Here is a 19,408-nt window from a genome sequence, read left to right on the forward strand (position 1 = left end):
CTCAGATCAATAACATGAACGAAGAAACAATAACCAACTTTTATGACAGTGTAATTTTTTACAGAAGTAGTGTTCTATACATAGCAGACTTCCTTGGCTTATAATTTAACAGAAAAGTTTATGTAGAAGCAAATTTGTTTGGTTTGAAATAGATCTCTTTAAGTTTTCAAAGTTTCAATTGCTTTCATGGCACATGAGACGCAACAGTTATCTTCATGTAATGTGTATTACTATATGTTGTTTTTATACTCAAAGTGACCACACAGGTCAGGAAGTTCAAATAGTTTTACCTCCACCAACAGTGCTGACTGCTCAGACAGCGTCACAGTAATACATGAAGATTAAAATTTTCCTAGTGAAACATTTGCATTGTAATTTAATGGTTTTTGCAAGTCATAAAAAATTAAATATCAAAGGCAATTTTATTCTCATTGAAAATTACTTGTCAAGTTAAACTGGACTTGAAAGATGCTTTCAAATCAGTTTCAGTTCACCAACTATTTATGTACTCAGAAATGAGTTTGTTCATCTTTCTACTCCTCAGAAATGGTATATAAAAGAAATGGAGATAACTCTGGAAAGATCTCTTAGGATAAAGATGAAGCTAAACTCAGTGTTCCTTTTTAAAAAAGAACTAGTAATTACCTATAATTACAAGAACACAGATTCAGGTGTTTTTCTTCCATTCTTCAAGTGCTTTATCACCAAATTACTCAAAGTAACGTAAGCATGTTGCAAAGGATGTTCCCTACACTTCTAGTCCCATAAGATGCTTTGAGGAGAAGCTATTCAATAAACTGAGGAAAATCTGATAAAGATCTCAGTTTCACAATGTGCGTTAGTAAAGTAAAGGCTTTAACCTCACACAGTAAAGAAACTTGTTTTATTTCTCCAATTTATTTGATAACAGCTAAGTTATAAAGAATTAGTGATGCATGAAATTCACTTTGGGAATCACTGTTAGTATTTTTGTTGTTGTAGGAATAATAGCATGTTCACCACTGACTATAAATAGACCAATTTTCTCATTTAAAAAGGAAGACACAGTAAACAATATAGGGAACTCCACCACAATACTACCTGGCGGTGTGGATGGGCTCGGGAGTCACATTACACTGACGCGAGGTTACCACAGTACTTAAAAACAAGTAGTGACTACTGGGTATGGGGCTTGTGTTAGGACACATTTATCTAATGGAGCAAAGGTGTTCTTGGAAATAATCTTTAAATATGATGGAATTTACTGAGTAGCTACTACTATATTTTATCCATGACTGTGTTCTAAAGTTTTTCTTTGGGAAGAATCAACAACATTTATGGTCCTAAAAGAGTTGACAGGTGTGTGGAAATTAATGTAAACCCTAAGTAGCTTAGTTAGGAATTGAATCTGGGCTTCTCTGCCTCTCCCCAGTTCAAAGAGCTCTGCCAGCTCAGTCCTCAGAATAAACCATCTGGGGCAGTGCAGTTGTGAGCAGGTGTACAAATGAACACTGGCAGCCTAAGCTCTTGGGCTTAATAAAAGGAATATTTGAAGACTAACCTGGCAAAGCAATCAGAAGCAAACACTCTCAAAACTTAAGAAAACTGCTAACTACCATGGGAATAAAAATACTTAGCTCAGAAGCTGGCCTGGTGGCGTAGTGGTTGGGTTCGCACGCTCCTATTTGGCAGCCTGGGGTTTATGGGTTTGTATCCTAGGTGTGGACTTATGCACCACTCATCAAGCCATGCAGTGAAGGCATCCCACATACAAAACAGAGGAGGACTGGCACAGATCTTAGCTCAGTGACAATGTTCCTCAAGCAAAGAAAAAAAATACTTAGCACATCCCTTTCTAAGCTCTCTCTCTCCAGGTTTTTCATTTATGAACTCTGGAAAGCATCAGTGACTTATCTCAGGTTCACTCTTATGCTAGATGTTAAAAATAATTTACAGAGAGAGTTCAGCAGGAAGTTGATTTATGTCCTAGAACTGAGAGAAGTATGCTGCCATTAGTACTTTATGGAATTTTCAAGCAAAAGATTTTCTCATTGTTTTCATATGAATATGCCATTTGCTTTCACTTAGTTTTAAAAGAAAGTCAAAATGGGGCGGGGGGGGGGGGGGGGGCGCTGCAGCACCAGCCCAGTGCCGTCAGTTTAGTTTTCATGCTCTGCTTCGGCAGCCAGGGGTTCGCTGGTTCGGATCCCAGGTGCAGACCCATGGCACTACTTATCAAGGGGTCGCACATATTAAAAAAAATAGAGAAAGATGGGTACAGACGTTAGCTCAGGGCTGATCTTCCTCAGCAAAAAGAGGAGGATTGGCAGCAGATGTTCAGTCAGGGCCAATCTTCCTAAAAAAAAAAAGTCAAACCAGGGCCAGCCCAGTGTCATAGTGGTAGGGTTTCCATGCTCCACTTTGGCAGGTTCAGATCCCAGGCATGGACCTACACACTGCTCATCAAGCCATGCTGTGGTGGCGTCCCACATGGAGAGTAGAGGAAGACTGGCACAGATATTAGCTCAGGGACCATCTTCCTCAAGCAAAAAAAGAGAAGATTGGCAATTGGCAATAGATATTACCTCAGGGCCAATCACCCTCACCCTCATGAAAGAAAGGGAAGGCAAGGAAGGGAAGGAAGGAAAAGGAAGACAGGAGAGAGGGGAGGGAAGGGGAGAAGGGGAGGGGAGGAGGGAGGGAGGGAGGGAGGGAGGGAGGGAGGAAGGAAGGAAGGGAAATTGAACTGCCATTTGAGATTACAAAGAACACACAAGACCCAATCTGGGATCCTACATGTAAAAACAAAAATGTTTCATAATCTAATCCGTGCACCAAAGGCATCATTCATTAATGCATTCAATATAAGCCAACTGTGTTTTCAGAGAGCACCATTATTTAAAAAACAATATCAGATTTTTATATTTGGGACCTTTAAAATCATCTATGGCTCTCTCAAATGACAAATGATTAGCCTGTGCCTAAGGTCCCACCCTTAATAATAAAAGAGGAGAAACAAAAACTCAACACACACTCTACTTAGTCCTCTTAAATAACCTAATTGTTCTTTATCCATCCTTGGAGTGGAATCAAATCTCAATATAACCTAAGAGATACCATTATAAATCAATGAATATCCAAAGCAAAATCAAGTTTAAAATAAATATATTTTCAAAATGCATTTTCTTTCTTAAAATTTCAACTTTTCACTGCATATGTTTACAAGATTTAAGAGCAGGTAAAGGGTGAAAGTCTGTCTGACACACAGCAGAATGGTAATTTTCCACCTTCCCTGAAAGGCCAAAAAGAATGACCCAAACTACTAAATGGATTTACTACAATATGCCCCAAATCCAATGATTTAATTAATAACTCTGAAATTGTTTCTAAGACTGTGAGCTGAGATAAAAATAAATGTGCTCAATACTAGAGAATATAAACAAACCTTTGATTTTCTTTCTGAATCCTGGACATTCTATTAGGATTGGGTGTTCTCCTGGAAGGTAATATTTCTATTTTATCTATACAGATATGTCCTGACATCTTTTATTTAAAATTATTTTACAACTGTGTAATGTCCCCAGTGTCAATCATCCTATGATGGTAAAAGAACCAGTACCATTTCAATAAGTTTCATAAAATAGTCTAGCTAAATACCCATGAACAAATCACACATGATCAAAACAAAAATGTAATAAAAATATTTAGTGAAAAGACACACTTTAACTCCAATTTATGGATTTAAAAAATACAAATAAAATTTTATCAATTTGATATTCAGCTTGTAACTGGCTTAATACATAGCCTTAATTTATTTCCTAAAATCATATTGTAGCATCTTTTGAAAAATTAAATGCAACTTTATACCTTCATTAGTAATGTTAATAGAGGTAAATATTTAAACAGTAACACTTGTCCCTGGGTCTCTTAAAAAAACTGAAAAGTCTTAGTGTAAGTTTAAAATTTTAATATTTATAAATTTAAAAAATTTTACACGTGCTGAATGGTAGCAGTGCTAACATTTTGCGACCATTAAACCACAAACTCACTGCATGGAGCTTTTTTCTTTGTACAGAGAACCAAATCACAATACCAATATTTGTAATTTGTCATAATTTTATGTGGTAAAAGACACCACACCAGGAAACCTGGGCTCAGAACACACTTGAGGTCAGATCCCAATAGGTACATAGTGCAGATTCAGTATTTAATTCCAGGCTAGGAAAATCAGCTATTAGTACATATCTGACAGCTCCTAATAGCTAAGAGGTCTAAGAATAGAGTCTGAAAAGGAACAAACAGAACCTCTCCAGTGCTGGGAAGGCCTGGGAATAGGTGAAGAGCAAACCACGGCGGATGAGGTGCATAAAGATGGTTTGCTACCAGTATGAGCCTCAGGAGTCTTAAGACTGACATTAGTGCACGCTACACCTCCCAATCCCCACCGAAGCTGCCTCAGAATCCTTCAGTTTTACAAAGACTTACATACAGAGAGCTAGAGGCCAGAAACAGATCACTTCATCCGTCCTCTTCAGAAGAGAATGGATGCCCATTATTCAGCTTATATCTTTACCTGAACCAAATATATTCTTTGGCTAACTGTGTCATAGGTTCCCATTATAATCCATCAGGAATACTTCACATTTCTTACATGTAAATTAAAATGTTTAAAATTCAACTCGAACCACGGCACTTCAAATCAATTTGAGCTCAGCAATATACCCTAATTTGGACATTATTTAATTTTAGAAAATCAATTTTTAAAGAATTCTTAAATGCAGTGTTTCCAGAACATAGTTACCAAGTCAGAGAATATCCACTTACATTTTAAAATAATTTAAAACATTATATCCTCAGTCAAGCTATGTTGTTTTGTAGAAGAATTTACAGAAAATTATAATGTGAAAAACTCATATCCAAAACACTTCTTTATTCTCTGGTTTAAAAAAAAAAAAAACCCTAAGAAGTATTGAAGTTCCTTCTGTCTTAAGGGTTTGATATTTTATTTAGGAACCAATAACCATAATTATCTGTCAGAGACAGCTAACTTATAAGGTCTAATAACAGCCACCTCTTAACGACAGGGGTGGCAAACAGAAAGAAGTAAAATTGTAATAGACAAAAATAGCATTTTAAGGGTTCAATCAACACTGTATACTAGGACACTCAAACCTGAAATCCTTGAAACTGACAGCTAGTTCTCCTCAATACTTGAGGGGTTCATACAAGTATTAACAGAAATGGGAAATACGGTGATAATAGAAATACAAAGACTTGACAGTTTTGGTAAAAGAGAAAGTTCAAAGACTGTAAGGGGAGTGTTAAATAATGCTGACTGGGGGGAAATTACAAAGATGCTTGGTTTTGAAATAAAAATTGTCAAAAAAAAGTACAGACCATCTCAGCTGAACAGAGTACTATAACATAATTAGATACATGATTTACAATGAAGTAAGACTAAATCCTTAAAATTAGTTTGAAAAAAATTGCAAAGTTTTTTTACATAAGATGTCACACTTTATACCAGACAAAAACTCAATGCAGTGATGTTAACATGCCACTGTCTTCCAACAGATTAAGAGACAGCAGGGCAGAAAGACCCAAATAACTGTGTTGAAAAGGACATTGTCAAATACTGTTATAAGTAGTTTAGCTACCCAGGCAGCCACCCATCCAGAAGGACCATAAAAGCAAGCCAATCTTTTTAACAGAGCTATAAGAATATAGTTACAGGTGCTGTTACATGGATATGAATTGTGAAAGTACAAATCCTTAGTGATTGTGCTTTGGGACTCCGTAGAGATTGTGCCTTGGGAAACAAATGGGCCAAGGAAGATAAAAGCAAACAAAGAATGAACTGAAAACTAGAGGTTAAAGGATACTATATATATGAACAACAGAAATTTTATAAAACACAAAATTCTAAAAAATCATACTCCAGTGTCCCTTTAACATATATAAAAAAGGGGCACAAATAATGTTTTTGTTTTTAAAATTCTTTTGACAACTTAATAGTCAGTTTTAATAGTTAAAATCAATTTACTAGAATTAAGCCAGTATGCTTGACAACCACTGGGTCAAGAGCATTAAAACAAAACCCCCTAAAAATGAGAAGCCAATAAACAAAGCTAAAGACAACTGAACAAAAGACCCAAACTAAACAAATATCCAATCAGGAAAACATACACACAAACACCCTGAAAAGAGTTTAGCTGTTACAATTAAGTGGCATCCCCATTACCTAAAAAATGGTGGTAGCTTTTTCCCCCCAATTTGCCACTAATCAACATTTTGGTGATATCTTAAGTATTATTTGGTCCAATCTAAAGTAAATCTTGTTTTAATTAAAAGTGATCTAATGAAATTGAAGTTTTGTAATAGCATCTGAGCAAATTTAGCAAATACATTTCTGTTTAGATGAAAGTTATTAAATACAGACGCCTTTTGATTTACCAAGGCATTCCTTTCCTATTCATTGTTATTTTTAATAATAACTTGATTACAGATTTGTCATGGCCAGTGGACCTATCCAGTCAGTTGTGTGTTTCAGCGCCCTTTGGCACAGGGACTATATTTATGACACAGAGAAACGCATAGCTCACTACTACTGAGAAAATATGATGGAGCTGGGAAATATAAAACATCAAGAACAATGCAAAACAAAGTGATCACTGCTGTCTATGACTTCAAGTTCTTTAAGGGAAAAAAAGAAGAAATCTAAAAATAAATGCATTGTTCAAAGTATTTTTAAAAATATAACAATATGCATATTTCATGAAGGGTACTATCAGTCTTTTCCTAGCTATCTTTTAAGATGTTTCTGCTCCACCACAGTTGTAACTGAATGGTGATCAAATTCAGAGAAATGTTCCTCAAAAAGTTGTGTCTCTAGGCTTTGCATTCACTTGTGGCTAACATCGCATGCGCAGGTTGGATGTAATTTTGATGTTCCAGTTTTGATAACTATAACTGTTAATAGCACAGAGTTATACAGAGTTTTGAACAGCATCATATGTGAAGGTGCATATGCTACACGCAATTCAGATAGTAACACTACTTTCAAGGACAGGTTAGCCTACAGATGTCAAGAACACAGCAGAAGGAGAAAGCCCACCCATGGGAAGCACAATTTCAGAGTCCGTCTGCACCAGAGTCCTCTGTCACTGTGCTGGGTGATGCTGACATTGCAGTGGGGAGAGTTTCATGTGCCTGTGGTTTATAAATTAACTTTCATTTCCATAATTTAAGCTGGCAGACAGAATTAAGGGGAGCATGGCAGCAGTATAAAAATCCTGATTAGAAAAATCAAGCTAGAGGACCTAAGGTGAATTTTTTAATCTCAAATTAAATTTACGTGGCTCCTGTGAAATGAGGATAATACCCATTCTAGCATAATTATTGCCCCTAATGCCCCAATGTATAACAGTCTGTATGAATCAATAATTCACATCCTTTAAAATAGTTATTGCTTAAGCAAACCATTCAGAGTAGATTATTACTCATCAGCTACATGGCTGGATAGAAACATACTCAAAAAATTAGACTACACATGAATGAGCCTTTCATTTCCCTCATAAACCCACACAAATACATGATCAGAAGGGCATAGCAGCTAACACCCTAAACCAACTCTGAAGCATCAAGACTTGATTTCATAAATCTGCTCCTTTTTGTATTTTCTTTTTAAAATTAAGGCAATGAAATGGCTACGGTTCCTAAACTTCTTGTTACGGAACAAAAATATACACGTATTTTCCTCCTCAAGTTCAGGCATCAGAGTATGATTAAAGACCTGTATTATGTGAAACCTCCAACACCAGGCTGATGTTACAAAAAGACAGTGAGGGATGGCCTGGTGGTATAGCGGTTAAGTTCATGCGCTCCACTTTGGAGGCCCGGGGTTCGCAGTTCTGATCCCTGGTGCAGACCTACACACCACTTATCAAGCCATGCTGTGGCAGGCATCCCACATACAAAATAGAGGAAGATGGGCACAGATGTTAGCTCACGGCTAATCTTCCTCAGCAAAAAGAGGAGGATTGGTGGTGGATGTTAGCTCAGGGCTAATCTTCCTCAAAAAAAAAAAAAGAAAAGAAAAGAAAGAAAGAAAGCAAGCGAGAGCGTGTGCTAAAAAGAAGTGTTTTTCCTCCTGCTGAATTACAAAGCTAATCATCAAAGGGAGGAAACATTTGAAAGCACAAAACCTCTTAAGAGTTTTCAGTGTCTTTTGCATGATTCAAAACTTTTGGGGTGGAGAGAGAGGAGCTTATTAAAATGAAGACTCCCAGGTCCAACAAACAGAAACTCTGACCCTGACAGTCTATAGTTGGGCCTAAGAATCTATCTTTTCAACCAGCTCCTCAAGCGATGCCGGTGCTCCATGGACATCATTTTGAGAAACACAGCCGAACATATGTCCATCTAATATTTAATAACAAAAATTCTAAACTTTGGCTAGCCACCTAATGTTTTGATAAAGGGGGAAAAGGCACTGAATATGTATTTCATGGTGCCCATATCTGTTTGCACATATATGGAATTTCGTTTTGAAATTTTTAAATCATCATTCAAAATCTACAAGACATATCTGACAAATTGTGGCTAACACCTAACAGCAGAAGCTGATTCAAAGTTGACCTCTCCTGTTCCACGGCATTACACATCAAGCGTTCAGGCTCTCCAGAATCCAAGATGGCCAAAGAACTGGAGAGCAGGACAAGACTCAAGTCAACTTACAGCAATTCAGTGCACTTTGCAGAAAGGATCTAATTAAGCATAAAGTTTTGTTGTTTATTTTACACAAAGGAGACCACCGACATTTGCCATAAATTCTTCTAAACTCTTTAGGAAGGCCACCTTCTGCTTCCGATCCAGCGTGGGAGGAGTGCTGCTTGCGGTGAGCTTATTGAAGGCATCTGCTAATCTCTGGTAAATAACTGGGTCTTGCTGACTGGAGAGTAACGTTTCAACCAATTCAGAATATTCAGCCTATTGAAGAGATAAAGTATACATAAGAACACGTTATCTTCCTCAAATATCACATAAGTAGACTGTATTAGCTCCTGGATCGTGGGATTCTAAAAAGCAGGGTCTAACAGCTCTTTCTAATAGTTAACATTTGCTCAAAGTTTACTAGATTCTAGGTACAGTTCCACTCTTTCACATTAATAACTCATTTTTTATAAACAATCCTATGAGGTAGGTATTGTTTATATTCCTGTTTTACTGATAAAAGTTCTTACATACAGTGAGATTACGTAATATGTCCAAGATCACACTGCCTTTAAAAAGCAAGAATCCAAGGCTGTCTGTCTCCAGATCCTATGTGATTACCAATTTTGTCATGTTGCCTCTTCTGTTTTCAAAGTACATTATTCGTATTTATTTTGCATTTTATACATAACCTAAGTCTGCAACCTGACTTTCAGCAGTTTCCCAGAGGTTTATATAAACACTTGTCGACAGGGTCCTGAAGACAGCAGATCCCCACAAATACAGACAGGAGTTGTTTGGGAGGAGGTGGCACAGTGGGAGGAGTGTATTTCAGTCCTTTCTCAAAGTGGAAGTAGGACGCTCTGCATGTGCAAATGTAGCTCCAATCCAGCACTGTCCCTGGTGGCTCTCGGAGCAAGGGCAGAAGGAGCACAACAAACACAGGAATGGGGGGGGGCGCGTGTGTGTGTATGTGCAGTTTTTTTACTTTTAATGCCCTCCATAATAAAGCCTTGTACAGAGGAGTGGGTGTGGGGTTAAGGGAAACTCAACCAGGGCAACTTTCCAAGATAAGCTCTCCTGAAAAAGAGCTGGTCTGTCACTATTTTTCATTAGCTTCTTGGGATGTCATGACAGACAAAAATAGTGAAGCCAAATGGAAAAAAGTAGTAAGGCATGGCCCCCCTGCCCGCCACCCACAAGCACAGAGCCAGGGTGGCTGCCCTAATCGCCCTATCCAAGGGACAGACCTGCTCACAGGGGACAATTATCAACTCAAATCATTTCCCTACTTTCAAGAAATGGTAGCGCCTCTGGGACCAGACCAGCAAGATCTACTACCCAATCCCAAGTGCCTGCTCTCTTTTCTACAATGAGTGAATATGTTTTTTAAAAAGGCAATCAGAATGATGGCTTATATATGTGGGGACAAGAAGCCTATTTCCCTAGTAAACAACAAGGAAGTCAAATGACAGAGAAATGGCACCATCTGCAGAAAGTACTATCTATAGAAGAGAGCAAGACATGAAGTCCCCCAACACCTTCAGCTTGGGGTGCAGATGGTGCAGGAAGTCTGCTGAAAGGGAGTCTTTAAGTAGGATGGAAGACCTCACCAAGATGCTGTCTTTTTAAAGAAGGAAAATAAATCAAATCCTGAGCGCCAGTCACAGCAAATGCTACAGCCTTCATACTTAAAATTTGAAAAAAGCAAAGCTTCTCTAGCCAATCACTTGATACTGCTGGACGTGTACATGCGCACAGGGGTCAGGGCAGCTGGGGGACTGGGAAACAGGCAGCTGACGATTCAACATGAGTCTTCTCACACAGCTGAGGGGCACCTCCTCTACTGCAGTGGGGAAGGGAGACAGGTGAGCCAGCATTAACTTTTCTTCTGTTCTATTAACCCCAAATCAGTGAGTGCATCAGAGTCTTTAAAGGCTCAAAAAAATTACACAGTTTTCTACAATATAATATGAAGCAATACACTATTTCCACACTGTAATATGAAATAATACACTGCTGTTTTCTATGCTTTCTGAAGGCAGACGCCTCTGGGTACTCAGTCTCATTCATCCTGTTCCCCTTACAAAACTGTGAGCTCCTCAAGGACAGAAACCATGGCTCCATTACTCTTCCATGTCTGATTCTTGGTTCGTAGCATGGTCGTTTCAGGATAAGCTTTAGGGCAGTGATCAATGAAAACGATGGCACATAATGGTAAAGAAGGGAAAATAAATGCTTATTAACTGAGAGATAGCTTGTCAAATAAACACAAAATATAAAGTCAGAGCTACTGAGGAAGTGAAGAAACACGGCCTCAATGAAACAGAACTGAAGCACTGAATCACAGATTCTTTAAGAATTGGAAGTATTACTGGTCCATCATCTGTCTAAACAATGTCCCTGCTAAATGAACAAGAAGAGTCCCATGAAGAAACACACGTGTGGTACCTGATGCAAGCACACCAATGTGTAGAAAGCTTCTCCAGCCGCAGTGGTCATCTCTGTGTTGTGCTTTTGCAAAACCAGCATATCAAAAACCAGCTGAAAGTACATAATGAAACCTTTAAATAAAGATAGGTGATGATCATATAATCCTCCAGGCCCTTCCCATTCCAAAAAAGAAAAATAGGGGTAACATTTATTCTTATTTGCTAAATAAATCTGAAAATTAAAGAAAATCATTTTAAAAAACAGGATTACGTACAGATGTTATTACTTGCTGTGGTACATAAAATAATCAAATTATCAAATTCCTCATTACATTTGCCACATCAATTTTTTTCCCTGCTTTTTCTCCCCACTCCCACCCCCGTCCCGTACATAGTTGTATATTTTAGTTGCTAATCCTTCTAGTTGTGGCATGTGGGACGCCACCTCAGCATGGCCTGATGAGTGGTGCCACGTCCATGCCCAGGATCCGAACCAGGAAACCCTGGGCCGCCAAAGCAGAGCTCGCGAACTTACCCACTCGGCCACGGGGCCGGCCCCTACCACATCAATTTTTAAGAACAGAAAATAAAAGTGGAGAAAAATGTGTCCAGGAAGTTGATCTCCAGAAAATACAGTGAACAGAAAGTAATTATTTCCACATCTATGAAAGTGTTTCCTCATTTGAATGAAGATTTATGTGCACTGACTGTACTTATCAAAACAGACGGTTTCACACACACCACCCGAACACCTTACCTTAAGAAAGTGCCGTGTTGCTAGGAAAAGTGGTGAATCTGTTTCTTGTGCTTTTGCACACTGTTCAGCTAATGGCGTTAACGCTTCCAGGCAAAGCTGGCAAACCTCCGAACTCATTCTGATCACGAAGGTCAAAGAACAAACTAGAGTAGATATACTTGACTTACCAAAGATAAAAAAATTATAGCTATTATCAAATGGATGACTACTTCTAGAAATGAGTACAGATAAGTGAGTATATTAGTGTGCAATATGTCTTTACCGAATTATGAGAGAAAAGATTTGCAGTGTTTTTGAGATGATTCATAAGTGTTTGGGGTCTAAGACTGGAGATTTCTAGCGTGTTTCTGATTATAATGCATACAACTGAGAAAAAGTCATATTATTCTCTACCATCAGATAGCTAAGATGAGAGACTTAGCAACAGGATATGACATTACTAATTGGGGGCACTTAATGAAACAGTGACTTTGGGACCAGGGGCCAAATGCCACTGGTATCTGTGAAAGGAGGACAAAATGAAGTAAACTAATGAAGGAAACACAGAATTAGGGCAGTTACAGAGATGACTGCTTTTTTAAGAAGTAAAACTAAACCACAAAAGAAAAAATAAAATAAAAATCTTAAAAACCTTTCCCCCAGTGACAAGTAATAAAGATGTCCATTTAAAGGATATGACGTCATTCCTAGTTCTAGAGAGTACATCAGACTTTTAAAAAGATCTTCAGGAAGCTGTGGTATTTTTTCAGGAAAAATCTCGCAGATAAATGTGATTAATTTGTAGTATTGATTACAAAGGGTTGGAAACTGAAAAAGAAATATTAAATATTTAGATTCCTAATGGTATCTAATTTCTATTTTCCTTAATGCAATACAATAATAACTGACAAGCTTCTAAGTATAATGATTTCTTCAAAACACATACAAGATATAGAAAACATGAAGACCTAATTAAATGTAAACATAAGTTTCCATAAAGGGAATATTTTAGTAACTAATATGAAAGTAATACATAGTAGAAACAATGATCTTTTGGACAGTTAATAAAAGCTACAGCCAATTCCAGATATTCTGGTGTTTACTTTGAAAAAGTAGCCAAATCTCAAATTATTAAATGATCTGTGAATAAAACCCTTTTGTAAATGTGTTTATTTGCATTCAAGCATGTTGGAGAATACAAGAATGTGATGCAAATTGTTAAGATTATGCATAGAACAGAGTACTCAGCGCCTCACACTTCCAAAATCTACCCTCCGGTTGGATGGTCCTGGAGAACTGAGGCAAAAAGTAGGTAGGTAATCTACAGGTTGCCTTGCTTAAGAAAATACACGTTTAATGGTTTATTTGATTAAAAAAAAACCCAAACCAAAAACCCTAAAAGCGAATCAATAGAGAGTTTATTAAACTTCCCCAGGCGAATGGTTGCTGCATGAATACCTGGCTCACGGGGCCCCAGAATCCTTTCCAGTAGAGAAGTTTCTTAAGGAGAGCAGCGTGTGGTTACATCCTGCTAGGTGAGAATCTAACAGCACCCTGACTCTCACACTCAACCTCCAAACGCTGCTCAATCTCTACTTTCTTCCCTCCTCCTACCTCTTTCCCTCTCACACTCTATCTTGTGCATGCACACACCCCTCCCTCTTCCTCTCCGTCCCTGTCTTTGTCCCCAGCCTTAGCCCGCTATGTCACCTCATGAAAAGAGAGTCCCTCCTCTACGGTATACAGGGGAAGAAGAAAGGCAGCCTCCTCATCACCACACCCTCAATACTGCCGGGTGAAACCAAGCCATTATGTAGTCAGAACACAAAAATTAAAAAACTGCGTTAGTCTTGGTTTCTTACCATCCCATTTCTACAGGGAGTGGCTTAGAAAATGCCTTCTGTTGCTCAATTCCTCAACCTGAGAATGATGTTCAAAAGTATCAGAGGAATACACTTAAATATATAACTTACTTTATTCGCTTAATGACAAATGATGAGTGAATCAAAACGGCTAACATTAGAACTCAGTTTCTAAAACAGCCAGGTTTTTTCTGTCACTAATGCATCAGCAAACAAAGGACTCAGGGGGAGGATTAAGTGAGGGCCTGTGTACTGAGCTACACGCACAGTGTGAATGACACGTAACAGCACTCAAACATTTTATTTTCATGTGTACTTAACAGATAAGCAGGTACATAAACCTCTAATTAAATCAGAGGTGTATTCTTGTCTTAAACATCTTTAAACTTTGAGCATGCACAGTTTTACGGTTCGCATTCACTTTCTTCAATTACCTTCAGAAGGTCTTGAGACATCAAGGGCAGAATTAGGTTGACTCCATATAAAACAACATCAGCTGCCGACACAGGTCTGTTTGCCGCTTGCCCCGGCTCATGTCCTCTAAACACTTCATCTATTAAAATAAAAATAATGCAACCTTATAGTTGTAACATCAACAAACCTACCAAGTTGGATATATTCTACCTTCAGGAAAGTGGAAACGGACTCAAACCCCTAAGCCAAAATAAATCTATGAAGGGATAATAAAGACATCTGGTAAGCCTTGCCCTGGGTCATCCTTTGCATTTCATTTTTTAGGGTCTCTGAGTACTTGATGCAGATACTCTGTGTTTACATTATTATTCTACAACAATGAAAGTAAAACTACTGCTTAATCAATATTTTGAAAAGTAAAATCTACTCCACCAACACACTGGTCATACGATGAATTAAATAATTTCCACAATAATATTTATTTTATCTCTTAGGTATGTGTAATTTTTCTAAGCTGAAAAAGAATGGAGAAAAATATAGAAATTAAAACATTACATAAAAAAGAAAGTAGTTTTTAAAAAAGTTACTAATATGACAAAGGGTTATTATCCTTAATCTATAAAGAATGCATATAAATTAATAAGAATCCTAAGACCCAAACAGATAAGTGAGCAAAACCCATAAACAAACATCTAACAAAACCACAAACCCAATGAAAATCAGTTCATTCTAATCATTCATCAAACAATGTAAACGTTTTCAAGATACTGCTTCTGATGTATTAAATTAAAAATGACTTTTAAATGATAACATGTAAATGTTGGTGAGGACACAGTGTGATAGTTACTCTCAAAAGCAGTATATTAAGAGACTTTTGAGCATTGTATATACTAAGGATATAGTAAGAAATTCAGAGATCTATCCACAGAAGTGACGCCTGCATCACTATTTATAATAGCAAAATCATAAATGTACTGTAAATTGTAGATGTCCAATATTAGGGAAACAGGCTAAATTCCCAAATATGGAACACTGCGCAGCCGTCAAGAAGTCATGCAAAATTTTAATGAGAAGGAAAAAGCTAACAATAATGAAAAAGGCAGAATATAAAATTATACTTGAGTGTGATCGCAAAGAAAACTGTACAAAATAACCAAAAGAGAAATTACTGAAATGGAATTTATAGTTGATTCTGGATTATGTCAAAGTTTGGGTGATTGTTCTGTCTCTGTACTTAAAAATTTTTCTATTAAGAGCTATGACTTTTATAACAAGAAAAAAAAAAGGTAAAACGGGGTAATAAAAAGCACTTCTCCTTGAAAACCACTTCCTCAGCCTAATTCTGAACTTCTCCCCAGGAGTGTCAGTTCTAGTTGGAAGAATCCCATTTTCCAAAGCCGGGCACTGGTGCACACGGACTCCACTCGGCGGGAAGGCTGGGCCTGCTCTGGAGCTGTGGGAGGACAGCTGTGGAGCTCACCCACAGCCGCTGGGCCTCTCAGGGCCTGTGAAGGCCGTCCCGACTTGAACACTGTGGGACCAGCTCTCTAGTCACGAGCTCCACTAAGGATTCAAGAATGTAGCGCTGAAGCCCATTTCCAGTTATGCTTTTAATACCTCACCTAATATGTTAATTTTATTTCATAATATTTAAAATGTTCTTTATCTCACTTAGTATTTTTAATTATTCTAAAATCTAATATCTTCCTCTTTATCATCTATTTGATCAGCTAATGCTGTTTCTCTATCATTTTCTATTTTGTCTTCATTTTTCTTTCTTCTAAATTTCAACCCTACCTACCCTTATTTTAATCTTTCCCCCTTAATTTGTACTTTAAATCCTGAGCATTTTAGTTGCGATTTCTTTTCTTAATGTTTTATTATGATTTTAAGTTTTTTATTTTGAAAACCTCCCCCTCAACTGTTTATTGTTAGTTCTACAATCTGTTTTCAGAATAGCAGAGAGGGGAAAGTGCAACTTGCACCGGAAACCTGGGAGCCTAACAGGGCTTTTCCCTCCAAATGCCTTTCACAGCTCTTCCATCCCTTTCAGGATTTTTTTTCTTTTCTTTTAAGATTGGCACCTGAGCTAACCAAGTGTTGCCAATCTTTCTTTTTTTTATTCTCCCCAAAGCCCCCCAGTACATAGTTGTAGATTCTAGTTGTGAGTGTCTCTGCTTGTGCTATGTGGGACACTGCCTCAGCATGGCCTCATGAGGGATGCCATGTCCACACCCAGGATCCGAACCGGTGAAACTCTGGGCCGCCGAAGCAGAGCGCACGAACCCAACACTCGGCCATGGGGCCGGCCCCCATACCTTTCAGCATTAGTTCTTAACTTTGAGTCAGACTCCTCGGGGTGCAGGCACTTAAGCTGGGGCCTTACACCCCTGCAAGGTCGAAGAGTTCCCAAGGTCCATGAATCAACTAATAGAGTATGTGAAACTCTGTGGGTTGATATAACACACAATTTTCAAGGGAAAGGCTCAGTAACTATTCCAGATTTTAAAGGCACATCTGATCTAGAAAAGGTTAAGAACTTCTGGATTAAGAAGCAACAACCTGAAGGAATCAGAAAACATGAGAATGACACTTGGATAAGAGGCTGGGCCTAGAAAAAGAGTGGCAGCTGAGGCTTTGGTATAAAAAGAATTCACTGAGAGAAAGTGTAGGACAGTGCTTTTCAAACCATTTCACCTAGGTACCCCTAGTTAACTGTGAAAGAGAGTAAACCTTCTAGACTGTGAAGCTCATGGTGCCTAGGACAGGGCAGACACTGGAAAAAAACCTTGTTCAGCAAATAAGGAAAATGAAACAAGAAAGGAAACAGAGAAAAAACAATCTCAAGTATTGGGAGTAACGAGTAAAGTGGAATGTTACAGTATCCAACTTAGAGAGAGAATCTCAAAATGAAGAAGTCAACAGTGTCCACTACCACAAATGTCTGCACAACACATGAAAGAAGATGCTAGATAGGATTCATTTTTCTCTTAGAAGACAAGATCCCTTTTGTTTTAAGGCAAAGTTGGCAGTGGGGTAAGAGTCAGGTGAAGGAAAACTAAACAAACAAATGGAAGAACCTAATTCATTGAAGCTATTATTACTATTATTCCTATAAGAGGAAGGGCAAGCACAAGGGCTATGGGTCCCACTCTCACTTCAAACAAAGAGGTCGACTTTCATCTACAGTCATGGGCTGCACGACCATGTTTGGGTCATATGTGATGGTGATCCCAAAGGGTTAGTATCCTATAGCCCAGGTTTGTGTAATAATCTAGGTTTATGTAAATATACTTTAAGGTGTTTGCACAATGACGAAATTGCCTAACGATGCATTTCTCAGAACACACCCCGACATTAACTGACGCATGACTGTATTTTGTGAACTGAACTTCTTCACGGGATTTCACTTAATGAGAACATTCCTTTGCTTTGATAAAAACAGTAACAACAAATTTAAAAACGATCACACCACACCTTACCTGTATCACTGAAATCTATGAATTCTTTTGATAGAAGGTTAGTAAGAAGTTCCATAATGAGAAGCAAGTCTTGGTATTGCTCTTCCTCAGCTGTAACATCTATTCTTTGCCGCCCTAAATTATTCTTAGAATATACTTGCAACAAAGTAAGGCAGGCTTCATATAAGTTCATAGCTTTGGACTGTAAGAAAGCATGCATACATTATGCTACTAGGCAGTGCCTACCTGGGGACACATATAAATACTAAAGAAACTTAAAAACATAATCTAATAAATTCACTCAATTCTAATAATAGCTCTAATATGTTTTAAACTATACTAAAACATTAACAAGAATGAAAAAGCATACATTAACTATTACAGACATGTTTAAAACATATAAAACAATAACAATAAAATCTGTCATCCAAGTTTTTGGTTACTTGATAATATATAATAGAAAGATGATAAGATTTTGGCCACAGAATTGCTTTACTTCTCCTGTTCAGCTTCCTGTATAAAATTTAGTATTTTAAAGTTTAAAATTGTTTTACCTGCAAAAGCACAGAGTACCAAATAGTGGTCTTAAATATTACAATAAACAGCACTGGCCTGCCCTCTCAGTAATGTATCTGTGACTACATTTATAGATTTATAGAATATAATCTTACTTTTAAGCAGGTTCCTTTACTCTAACAAAAAATGTTTACAAATCAGGAACCTATATTAAATGATCTGGAATAAGATATAAACTAATCTGCTAACAAATACAAATATATTCCTTAAAGGCTATTTTAAAATAGCTTTCTAAACACAACTGTGCCCCCCTTATCTAAGGAGGATACATTCCAAGACCCTCAGTGGATGCCTGAAACCACGGATAGTACTGAACCCTATACTGAATCCAATAAGGAGACAGTCGATCTGATGACAGTTGATTGATAACTGAAATGGCTCCTAGTGACCAATGGGCAGGTGGCATCTACAGTGTGGATATGCTGGACAAGGAGATGATTCATATCCTGGGCTAGACAGGGCAGGATGGGATGGTACAGTGTGAGATTTCATCACACTACTCAGAGCAGTGTGCAATTTAAAACTTATTATTTCTGGAACTTTCCATTTAACTTTTTTTTTTGGGGGGGAAGATTAGCCCTGAGCTAACTATTGCCAATCCTCCTCTTTTTGCTGAGGAAGACTGGCCCTGAGCTAACATTCATGCCCATCTTCCTCTACTTTATATGTGGGACGCCTAGCACAGCATGGCATGCCAAGTGGTGCCATGTCTGCACCCAGGATCCAAACCGGCAAACCCCAGGCGGCCGAGAAGCAGAATGTGCGAAGTTAACCACTGCGCCACCGGGCTGGCCCCTCCATTTAATATTTTTGAACTGCAGTTGGACTGCAGGTAACTGAACCGTGAAAAGTGAAACCTTGGATGAAGACAAACTATTGTAATTTAATGGGACAAAAAATACCATCTTTGCTTACTGGATATAAGAGAATTTAGTGTGTGTAAACATTCGTCTGATTTACAAACAAAGATACAAATTGTCATTTAAAATTTTAAGCCTTAGGGTTTTATCACAGAGAAATTGGTTAAAATTTTCTACCAGAATCCATTTGTTTTACCAAATATTCCTCATTTGAATAAGTTTGACTGAATAATATATTAGGCCAAAGCAATTACTATTAACTTTCTTTTTTTGGTGAGGAAGATTGGCCCTGAGCTAACATCTGTGCCAATATTCCTCCATTTTGTATGTTGGATGCTGCCACAGCATGGCTTGATGAGTGGTAGATAGGTCTGTG

At 37.9% G+C, this 19,408-nt stretch overlaps 1 protein-coding gene across 3 annotated transcripts in view; it reads right to left on the reverse strand.

The window, feature by feature from the left end:
* Window positions 1-3,931: 3,931 nt before the first annotated feature.
* The window catches only part of XPO4 (exportin 4), a 125,840-nt gene continuing 110,363 nt past the window's right edge, over window positions 3,932-19,408 (reverse strand). For all 3 annotated transcript variants that reach the window (XM_070577834.1, XM_070577837.1, XM_070577836.1), the window contains 6 exons: window positions 17,618-17,798; window positions 14,156-14,274; window positions 12,556-12,687; window positions 11,881-11,997; window positions 11,143-11,235; window positions 3,932-8,967 (listed from right to left, as the gene is read on the reverse strand). In XM_070577834.1, the coding sequence (XP_070433935.1) occupies window positions 8,770-8,967; window positions 11,143-11,235; window positions 11,881-11,997; window positions 12,556-12,687; window positions 14,156-14,274; window positions 17,618-17,798 (840 nt within the window). In that variant the 3' untranslated portion in view covers window positions 3,932-8,769. The remainder of the gene's footprint in view (window positions 8,968-11,142; window positions 11,236-11,880; window positions 11,998-12,555; window positions 12,688-14,155; window positions 14,275-17,617; window positions 17,799-19,408) is intronic.

Source organism: Equus przewalskii, chromosome 16, assembly GCF_037783145.1.
Source record: "Equus przewalskii isolate Varuska chromosome 16, EquPr2, whole genome shotgun sequence".
NCBI classification, from domain to species: domain Eukaryota; kingdom Metazoa; phylum Chordata; class Mammalia; order Perissodactyla; family Equidae; genus Equus; species Equus przewalskii.